Genomic DNA, 10,034 nt, shown 5'->3' with positions numbered 1-10,034 from the left:
GTTTTACAGAAACGTTTTTATGTCAATAACGACATGGGTTTTGTAACCCTCTTGTTTGGCTCAGAAAATAGCTTTTACCAAAATTTGTCCCTTTATGTTGTATTTATAAAAATTATCATGTACACACTTTTCTTAGATAATAAACATTGGAACATATCAACATAAATCTGTTCTCTTCTCAACCAAGAAAAAAAGATATCAGCATAAAGTAAAAGAATAGATATAAACGAAAAATTACAATAAAATAAAAATAAAGCTGCTATAAATAAAATAAAAATAAAAATAAAAAACTGAAAACTGAAATGAAGAAGAAAATTAAGAAACAAACAAAACTATAAACGTAAACGTAATAGCTGGAATCAAGCAATTAAGTAATACTGGTATCACATAATATATATATATATATATATATTTTTTTTTTAATAATTGGCCTGAAATGTAGACTTTATTAGGAAGGCAAAGCATATTTGTTTCCATAGTGAAAGCAAATTGCAATACATTTTGCCCAAGCAAAAAAGAAAATTACAATCCACTTTGGCTATAATCTGTTCGGAATTTCAGAGATGCATAAACGAATCTTCTACAGGGTGTTCGGACGTGGTTCATAAATGAAAAATACATATCACCATTAACATCAACAACTTTACTCCGTTCTGTGGGGTGTACAGAATCACTCTACAATACTTTAGTGACGAATGACGATGGTCTCATATTCTACAATTGGCAGCTGCGCATAAAATAAAGTTATCAGGATGCTGATACACATAAAAAGCAAATCCCAAAAGAATGGCAAAAAAGCAAATTTTTGCATGGGTTTGTAGGAATTTTGACAATTAAGGAAGAGAAAGGCCTTTTTCTGAAGGTCCTATAAGTTATTGTTAGTTTACCAATTCATCCCAAAAGCTTAAGCTGTTAGGAGGTGGGCCAACAATAGTTTTATACTTTAACACTCCCCCTCACGTGTGGGCTGGACAATGGGCAATCGTGTGGGTAAATTAATTAGAAAGCCCAACACGTGAATATTTAAGCCCGAAATATATTAAAGACCCAACACATGATGACAATTTTAAATGGGGATAAAGAGTGCAATTACGGGAGTTTGAACCCAAGACCTCCCGCTCTAATACCATGTTAGTTTACCAATCCATCCCAAAAGCTTAAGCTGTTAGGAGGTGGGCCAACAATAGTTTTATACTTTAATAGTTATGCTGGGAAAAAGTTACTCACTGCAGTATACAAATTGGTTGAGATCAAGAGTTCCCCGACCCTGCTTAGCCGTATCAAACGAATTGAACAAGTTACTGCAACAAGAAAAAGACAACAGAAAGCCACTGAAGCAAAGCAGGTTGAAGTTCTAAGAGTGTAATCATTTTGAACTGATCTAGAAGCTAAAACATAAATTTCATGAGTTGAACTTGAAATAAAAGGCCTTATATATGTTCCTCTAATTGAAATGCAGAACACAATCCAATCTAAACTAGGAAACAAAATTGAGGCCCATCGGCAGTTAGTTCAAATTTCAATCCACTACGCAGGCATAATTTCTCAAAAAAGCATGTATTTCTTGCGAGTTCATAGAAAACTTACCGTGCTGACTGCAAAAATATACAAAGAGATATCAAGTCATCTAATCGAAATATCCCATTCTTCTTTTGATCAAAACTCTGCACAAACCAAGAGAGAAATATCAGTCATTTCATCAGTTTGGTCCGAAGCTCTACAAAATGTAAACATGCCACGCATCATAGCACCCAAGAATAGCTGATTATGCATTTCCTCCATAAGATGAAAGTCAGATGTTGTACCTCGCATACAGTGTAAAAAGCCGGAGAGTCCAGCGAGAACCCAATTTTCACCAATGCCTGAGGCCAGTTGTTTACAAAGTTGAGTATCGAGCAAACAAATGAGTATCAAGAGGAAGAGCAGTAAGGACAAGAAGCAACATGAAAATTCACGGAAATTAAGTTAAAACTTAAAAAGACGCAGTATAGTTAAAACTTAGAAAGACGCAGAGACGTGAATATAAGTAGTGAACAAATCATTGTCATTGCTTCCAATGGCTAGTAAGAAAAGTATTACATTCAGTTCCAGCATGGAGAAGAACACACAGAGTTAAAAATCTACCTCATACACATCATCATGAACAAGATAACCGCGATCCCTGGAAACCCAAAAAATGAAAATTAAATCCCGGCTTGTCAGCGAAAGACTGCCGTTGCTCTAAAAGAGAATAAAGTCCCCAATCACTTTGTAAAACATACATGATAATTTAACCAATCAGAAATTAGTCAGAGATTACTTCTTCATTTTCAATACCAAGGCTTGATTTGAACAAGCTAGAGTTATCATAAATAAGAGTGCAAAGTTCACCTTTCAAAATCCGAAAACCCTTGTTGAACCTGCAAGTAAAGATAATTATCTTCTCAAAATATTCATAGGCAAATACAATACACGAGATGGCAATTTCTAACCTTGAGAAGAAACTTGTTAAGCGCAACGAACTCTGAGGAAAAAATTAGGCGAAGTTATCATCCATAACAATATGCTCAGGAAATTAATATAACTAAATTAATTCAGTTAGCGAAGTGGATTAGGTAAACTTGATCTCAGACCAAAAACACACTCACCATCGAAGCTCATCGTTCCATTCCTGTCGAAATCATACATCCTACATTAAAAATAAAAAATAAAATAAAAAAAAATGCCAAGTTCATCAATTTTTCAACAGTTATGATCAAGCGTGTATTACTTCGGAAAATTTAAGTATTATGTGATTAAGGTGGGAAAATCCGGACCTGATCATTTGCTGAACAATGGAGATGGGGAATTCGAGGTTCCCAACCGCGAGAGCTTTCTGATCAATCGCAAATTTGGTTACTGATCAAAGAAATCATTGAAGAAACCTCAAAAGAAGAAGTAGAAGAAGAAGAAGAAGACACCTTGAGTTGAGAGGCCGTAATATTTCCGGTTTTCTCAGAATCAACAACCTCAAACCACTCTCTCAGAATCGTCGTGTTCTCCATTTCCTCCGCAGCTATCAACTGATCAACGCGGATTATTTAACGATGAATTCACACAAATTTTTTTTCCCCTTCCCTTTTTTTATTTATTGGCGTTAAATGGCGTCGTTCGTCGTTGACTTTTATTTTTCATTCCACGCGTTGGGAAAAAAACGACGTCGTTTTTTCCCTCCATTCTCCCTCTTATAATAATGTGCTGAGATTAGAATCATTTTCGATTTACGGCCTCGTTCGTTTCACTGATTCGAGTTTTACTACAGTAAAAAGCTCTCATAAACAGTCACATCTAACTTTTTTACTACAGTAAAAAGCTCTCACATAAAATCACATCTCAACTTGAATTCTAAACTCGAATCAGCGAAACGAACGAGATTTTTTGTGAGATAAAATACTATAACGAATCATGAACCATGATTCGAATTAGGATACGAATCCCCTTACCAAATGTCACTGTTTGAGCTCATTTATTGGTCAAGCAAAAGTTTTTAACCTTTATATCTACATCAATTTTGTTAACTATTATAAGTTTTTTAGGAATAGTTATACTATATGATAAAATTTTATACCTTAAATTCAAAATTAACAAATTTTTTAAAATATTATAAAAATAGTAAAAATTACGTAGCAATTTATCACATCACATTTTTACTATATAATTATAGTCATTATTATTCTTATAATAGTCTTAAAAATTTTGCAATATTTCAACTTTACCATTTAAATTTTGCTGCACTGTAAAAGAGCCCAATTTTTGTGAAATCTAATGCTGACCCTGATATGATACTAATAACTGTATCATACCAACAGGTTATTTTTTTCATATCCTACCACATAATTTTCCTTTTTATCTAAGATAACTAGTCCTAACAGTGAGTCATACTAAATTCCATTGTGGCAAAAAGAGAAAAATATACGGAAAGATTACTCAATTACTTGGGTGTCGCACATTACATAATCTTCATTCGCACTAGGATTAAGCACAATCACAGGGCATAGCCTTTAAAGGTGCAAACAAGACACGCAAGAGAATGTCATGCCCATCAGAGTTATGGTTTTACTGTTCTTTAGCTCTCTTCCGTGCTAGGAAGCGTTCTTTAGCTGCTGCCAGAGCGTCTTCAGTTCTTTTATGATGTTCGCGCTTCGGTTGCTCTTCTGGTGGTTCCTTGACTGAAGAATTTTCCTCCACCGCCACCGGTGTGTCGGAAACTGGCTTCACGTCAGGATCTGAAACTGGCTTTGGATCAGAGGACTCAGATGGCTGCTTTCTAAGAGAAGTTTCACTTTGATGTTCCTCTCTCACTTTAGACGATCCCACCGATGAATGTGAGTTATTGACAGACCGATTTCTATCCAATGCTTCTGCAGTCGCTGCATCACCATGTTTGTCTGGCTTCCTCAATTCTTCTACACGCCTCTCTTGTTTCCTTGACTCGATGTCTTTTGCACCAAATGCTACATTTTTTCCAAGGTTGAAGTAAAAATCGCTCAAGTCAGTCTTCTTGGTAACCTAAACACAACAGAGTGAACATAAATGATATTAATAATTCTTGTTAAGATACAAGAGCTAAAGAGAACACATTGCATTTTTTGGAATTTCAATAACAAATCTTATCGGATTGCCAAAAATCAACCAACCAGCTTCTCCAGTTGGTGCGTATGCATTTTACCCAAATTTCAGTTGACATGTCAATAAAGAATGAATCTTGAAAACAAGTGAATAATTCCTTCTTAAGATAACACCTTGAATCCACTTATTTTTGGACATAGGTCAGTAGAAGAGCCTTAAAGTGTCACCAGCTCGATCAAATCCGTCACCGGTAACTGCATACAAATCAAGGAAATGTGTGTCCAAGGATACTCATCCCAACCCCCACTTCATCCTAATCTAGCTTATCAATGTTGTCAGACAGCTTCAATGCACTCATCATATGGATGCTCGAACCATTTCTTTTTCATATATAAAAGTATATCAACAATGAAAGGAAAATTAGGGCAACACTTCCTGGAAGAATGTATACATACATCATCTTTTTCTTCTCGTCGTTGACGCAAACGTTCTTCCTCCATCCATTTTGCTTGCTCCGCAAGTTTCTTTTTGTAAGCACTTGTAACAAATTTGTCCTTATCTGCGTAGAGGTGGTCCTCTTGACTTCTCTCTTTGGCGAGTTTTCTTTCATATACTATCTCTTGCTCCCGTTGTCGTTGTTCTGCTTTTCTAAGAAGATTCTGAATATATTTTGGCTGCAATAGAAAAGAGTTGCTACAATTACATTCAGGAAAATTACAATTGGACCAAACTAAAGAGGTGAAACCCACTGTTTTTCTCACCATAAATGAAAAGGCTGAACTATAAATATAAAATCACGTACATGGGCATGAAAGTAGGATAAATGAAATTCGATAATCCAAGAGTTCTATAAAATGTTCTTGCTGGAAAAAAAAATGTGAATGAAAGGTTCCATTGGGTTCAATTGGGTCATGAATCTAAGAATAGAGAGAACTCTTGATCTCTCTCAATTTTCTCTCAATTCAAAAACACAGGATTTGAATTGATGTCTTTTTGTTAGATTAAGTTCTCCTGGGTTGCATTTGTCTACTCACTTTCCCTAACTCTACAGATTCCATTTCAATTGGAATTTATAATATGTTTGTTTCATTGGTTTAAACCAAAAAGTTTCGGTTCAAACTTTTTTTGCTACGGAGTATTATTTAACAAAAATTTTAAATAATTTGAATTCAAACCAAAACTTTTGGTTCAAATCTACTAAACAAACACATGCTTGGTTATTAACCATGTGACAAGTTTAACAGTCTTAAGATCATAACTATTAGTATATTCCCTAAACTACAAAGCACCATGAACCAGGTCCTAAGAGTTAAGAGAGTAGAAAACAAGGACCGGTACCTTTCTCTCTTGACGATCTTGTGCCTTAGGTTGGATGGTTTTTGCCTTCATTTCATCATAAACTCCGTCATAATCGAAAGCTGAGGGGTCCTCTTCCAGGGCTTTCCTCTGCTGCTCCTCAATCTTCAAAACACAAAAGAAACAGAAAGAAAAGGCATTAAACCCATGGGAAAACAAAAGGTGAACCTTTTTCAAACGGAGCAATTTCACTTCAAAAAGAGGTTATGAGTCAGAAAAAATACTGACTTCCTTGAGAGACTTATTCTTCGAAGCGTGGCGAGAAATCTCTTTCTCGACATCATCGTCATCGTCATTGCCAAAACCTAAAGCAGTAGGAAGAGGAGGCCTCGCGGGCTGCTTCTTTTGCTGTGGCCTAAGGTTCAAACCGTACTTGCTCATTTTCTCTTATTCCCTCTCAATGCACCTAACTCAGCAAATGGCAATGATATGTTTCATGAATGCATAGGAGTTAAAAATTCAAAATTTGTAGTATTAGAAGTGGTAGAATATGTGAAACTGAAACTACCGTTTTGTCTCAGCTTTTCTACCCCTAACAAGTTATACTTTGTTTTTCTCATGATGTGGAATTGTGTACCATTTGCCTTCAAAAAATAAATAAATAAAAACAAAAAAAAAAAAAAACAAAAAAAAAAAAAAACAAAAAAAAAAAAAAACAAAAAAAAAAAAAAACAAAAAAAAAAAAAAACAAAAAAAAAAAAAGACAAATAAGAAAGCAGAAATTGTAAGAACACCCAATTGATAATGAGTTACCGCCCCCACAAAAATGACAACCAAAAAAAAAAAAGAACTCCAATTATGACAAACAATAAGAAGCTCTTATATTATATAGATGACAAATTAGATTAGAACATTTCAAATTAAAATTATATTGTCATCTATCAAGATATTTTATCTTTAATACTTAATTTGAACTAGGATCATATTTATCCCTAGATTATTCCGGATTTAGTTAAGTTTCTTAGTAGTTTTAGGTTTGTATAAATACTAAATTGATTGTAATTTTGATACAAACTTTTGATGATTCATTAATGATATCGAGTTTCTAGTTCTTCCTCTTATGTTCTTGCTCCCCTTCTATTTCTATCTCTTCTTGGTTCGATTTCAGTGCCCTCTTAAGGATAAAGTAATAAAGGCAATTACCTAAGGCCCCTTGTTAACTAATTATCCATAAAAGTCTCAAAGTATTGAAATTAATCATAAAAATTAGTTTTTTTTTTCAAAAAAAAAAAAGGGCCTCGGCTTGATTCCCTATTATTTGCAGGACTGTTTTTTATGTTTCAGATAAATCTCATAAAAACATGAACTAGTATTCTCAAGCCCAGAACCCTAATCGGTGACTAATTGGAATTAATAAAATCAAACCATATAATTGAAACCAAAATGCAACTCAGATTTTTAGGACTGAAAATAGGGATTTTCTTAGGGTGTTTTTTTTTTTTTTTTTTTTTTTTGTAAAATCAGAATGCAAAAATAGATTTCATCACACTGAGAACTGAAATGAAGAAGGAAATACCAATTCAATGTGGAAATTTGGGATTCAGAGAAAGAGGAAACACTACCTCAACTCCTTTCTCCAGAGAGTGTCGCTGCAGAAATTGGCCTTCTACTCAGTGGAAAGCTCGGTGGTGAAGCCCAGGAAAGAACGACTCGATTCTGCTTTCGTAGAGAGAGAGAGAGAGAGAGAACTCTGCGGGAGAGAAGGGGGTAGAAGGAGAGAGCGAGATGAAAACGCCAAATATAATTTTATATAAGAGTTTTTTATTGTAGAAAAAAGTTAAATGTGACAATTTTTAAGAGCTTTTTACTGTAACAAAACTCAAATTTTAAACTCGAATCGGTGAAATAAACGGGACCGTAAACATCTCTTCAAATAAGTGTAAACAAGATATAACGAGTGCGTTTGAAATTGATTTTAAAATAATTTTATTTTCAATGAAAAGTAAAAATGAGATTATTTTGATAATCATTGTGAGACCAATTCTAAAATTGCGTTTAGTTTGTTTTTTAAGAAATTATTTTGAGTATGATAAAAAGTGAAATCGTATTTATTAATTAATATATTATAATATTATTGATAAATACTATAAATAAAAACAAAAAAATAAAAATAAATTTCAATTGTTTTCTAATTTCTTCACAAAAATCATTCTCACTGTTTTCATTTTCAAGATATTTACTAAACAAATGTCATTTTATTTTCATTTTCATTTTTTACTTTTCAAAATACGTGAAACCCGTTTTCAAAAATAGTTTCAAACAAGCACAACATCTTTCTTACAGATTTCTTATTCAGATAAGTCAATCTTTCATATTTTCTTTTTAATTTTAGATGGAAAAATAAGGTGAATGGCTATTTTTTGACCATTTTTTTAATTAATGGTCCAATTTTTTATTTTTTAAATAAACAACCGAATTTTTTTATTCTAACAAAATAGTAGTGATTGGCCAATTTATTATTATAATTTATCATTAATAAACATGTAATTTTTTATTAAAATTGATTAATTACTAATTGATTTTGATTAATTATTAACTTTATATTGATTAATAATGAAATGTTATCGAGTTAATTAGTGATAAAATTAAGTCAATTAGTGATTAACTATTAATTTAGTGATTGACCAAAGTTAATAAAAGAAAGATAATTTCTCTGGTGTTTCCTCAAAAATTGGTGTTCCCTACTTATGAGCTGCCAAATTTATATTAGTTTTTCAATTTAATTTAATTTTTTATTAGATTTAATATAAATTTAACGTTTAATAAGCATGAATACTAATGTCCTAAAAAAAATACCAGAAAAAGTCTATAAAAAAAAGTCATTTTGCTAAATTATTTTCCAAAAGATAGGAGATCCATCTTTTGTTAGATTCTATTATTCAGCGTTCTCGGAAATACATTATCCAAGTTATAAATTTTAGGAAAACAATATTATTTATGAAAAACAAAAAAACAAAAGGGCAATTTTTGTAATTTTGCCCAAACAATGACGATAAACTTCACTTTCTATGTTAGCAGCACGAGCTGGATCAAATTTTCCGTCTCCCCCTCCCCCTTTTTTTTAAAAAATAATAATAGTATAAATTCCCATAATATTTGAAGTTTGAAACCATAAAATATGGTTGCCCATGCGATTTGCATACCCAACAAATTGGGTTCTTAAAAATTTATAATAAAGGAAGATATATATATATATATATGTGTACACGCTTTCAAACATAAACATATACGTATGATTAATTCTTACAGAAAGAAAATGCAGAAAAGACATCATTATAGAAAACTAGAAAACGTAGTTGAGAACATACACTAACGAGTCGAAACAAACATTCCGGGTCTAGCTCGCAGCTAAAAAACAAGCTTTAGCAACAAAAGAAAAAACCCATTAAACTTGCGGGTCTTTAATGATTTTTAAGACTAAAATAGCTCAAAAACTCAGAAACCAAGGAGAAATTCAGCTGGCTCAGCTTTAGCTGCGAAGCCAAATTTTCTTGTGTTGTATTTCCTATATACTCCAGTGAGTTTCCCCTTTCCAGCATTTTGATGGAAAGCAACCATCAATCTTGAGCATTCTCTGCAATGCATTGAGAAGAAAAAGAAAACATAATCAAATAATTGCAACTTATAGCAAAACATAATCCACAAGGAAAATGAAAAAAGAAAAGAGAGAACTCACAGGAGTTGGTCTTCCGAATAATTAGTATACCACTCGCTGGTCTTGCTCCACTGCTTCAGCCTACAAAGACTACACTGAGCGGTGTAGATCGCCGCGGCAGAGAGCAAAGACGGTGGAAACTTGAGCATTTCGTTCTCCACCAAGCATAACTCCACAATGAAGGATGACAAGACTTCAAGCTGATTAAAATCCACAAGGGGCAGTCCTTAAGTAAGCGTTTTGCATTTTGTCATGTGGGATTGATTGGATTGAAAAAAATTGCTACAAACCTTTTTGTTTGATTGAACAGCCTTAAGAAACCTCCTCATGAACACAAATGGAGTAGGCAAAGAAAAGTTGAATTGCAAAGTATTCACCATTAGTTTCTCCTGATCAAAAAAAAAAAAAAAAAGGGGATATTCACCATTAGTTTCTC

At 33.1% G+C, this 10,034-nt stretch overlaps 3 protein-coding genes across 7 annotated transcripts in view; all 3 read right to left on the bottom strand.

The window, feature by feature from the left end:
- Window positions 1-432: 432 nt before the first annotated feature.
- LOC21390012 (peflin) lies at window positions 433-3,078 on the bottom strand. 2 transcript variants are annotated; one of them, XM_010113414.2, is made up of 10 exons: window positions 2,940-3,078; window positions 2,796-2,854; window positions 2,628-2,668; window positions 2,472-2,503; window positions 2,371-2,399; window positions 2,125-2,161; window positions 1,806-1,862; window positions 1,588-1,664; window positions 1,228-1,301; window positions 433-727 (listed from the first exon to the last, which is right to left on the bottom strand). In XM_010113414.2, exons 1-10 carry the CDS (start codon window positions 3,021-3,023, stop codon window positions 708-710), a joined length of 510 nt encoding a protein of 169 aa, XP_010111716.2. In that variant the 5' UTR covers window positions 3,024-3,078; the 3' UTR covers window positions 433-707. The 2 variants fall into 2 exon arrangements, with proteins under 2 accessions (XP_010111716.2, XP_024031382.1); XM_024175614.1 differs by having other exon boundaries at window positions 2,628-2,650.
- An 837-nt stretch (window positions 3,079-3,915) lies between these two features.
- Window positions 3,916-7,651, bottom strand: LOC21390011 (nuclear speckle splicing regulatory protein 1). The gene is made up of 5 exons (XM_010113413.2): window positions 7,506-7,651; window positions 6,172-6,349; window positions 5,926-6,048; window positions 5,043-5,261; window positions 3,916-4,527 (listed from the first exon to the last, which is right to left on the bottom strand). Exons 2-5 carry the CDS (start codon window positions 6,322-6,324, stop codon window positions 4,075-4,077), a joined length of 948 nt encoding a protein of 315 aa, XP_010111715.1. The 5' UTR covers window positions 6,325-6,349; window positions 7,506-7,651; the 3' UTR covers window positions 3,916-4,074.
- Window positions 7,652-9,189: 1,538 nt separating this feature from the next.
- LOC21390010 (G2/mitotic-specific cyclin-2) overlaps window positions 9,190-10,034 on the bottom strand; it is a 3,430-nt gene continuing 2,585 nt past the window's right edge. For 2 of the 4 annotated variants that reach the window (XM_024175605.1, XM_024175606.1), the window contains exons 10-12: window positions 9,889-9,987; window positions 9,620-9,798; window positions 9,191-9,517 (exon numbers count right to left, since the gene is read on the bottom strand). In XM_024175605.1, coding sequence (XP_024031373.1) covers window positions 9,379-9,517; window positions 9,620-9,798; window positions 9,889-9,987 — 417 coding nt within the window. In that variant the 3' untranslated portion in view covers window positions 9,191-9,378. Of the gene's footprint in view, window positions 9,518-9,619; window positions 9,799-9,888; window positions 9,988-10,034 lie in introns of all 4 variants that reach the window. The other 2 variants (XM_010113412.2, XM_024175607.1) reach the window with 2 other exon arrangements.

The sequence above is a fragment of the Morus notabilis genome, unplaced genomic scaffold, assembly GCF_000414095.1.
Source record: "Morus notabilis unplaced genomic scaffold, ASM41409v2 Scaffold1112, whole genome shotgun sequence".
Taxonomy (NCBI): Eukaryota; Viridiplantae; Streptophyta; class Magnoliopsida; order Rosales; family Moraceae; genus Morus; species Morus notabilis.
Note: the sequence above shows the minus strand (reverse complement) of the source record. Positions and strands in the feature narration are given on the sequence as shown.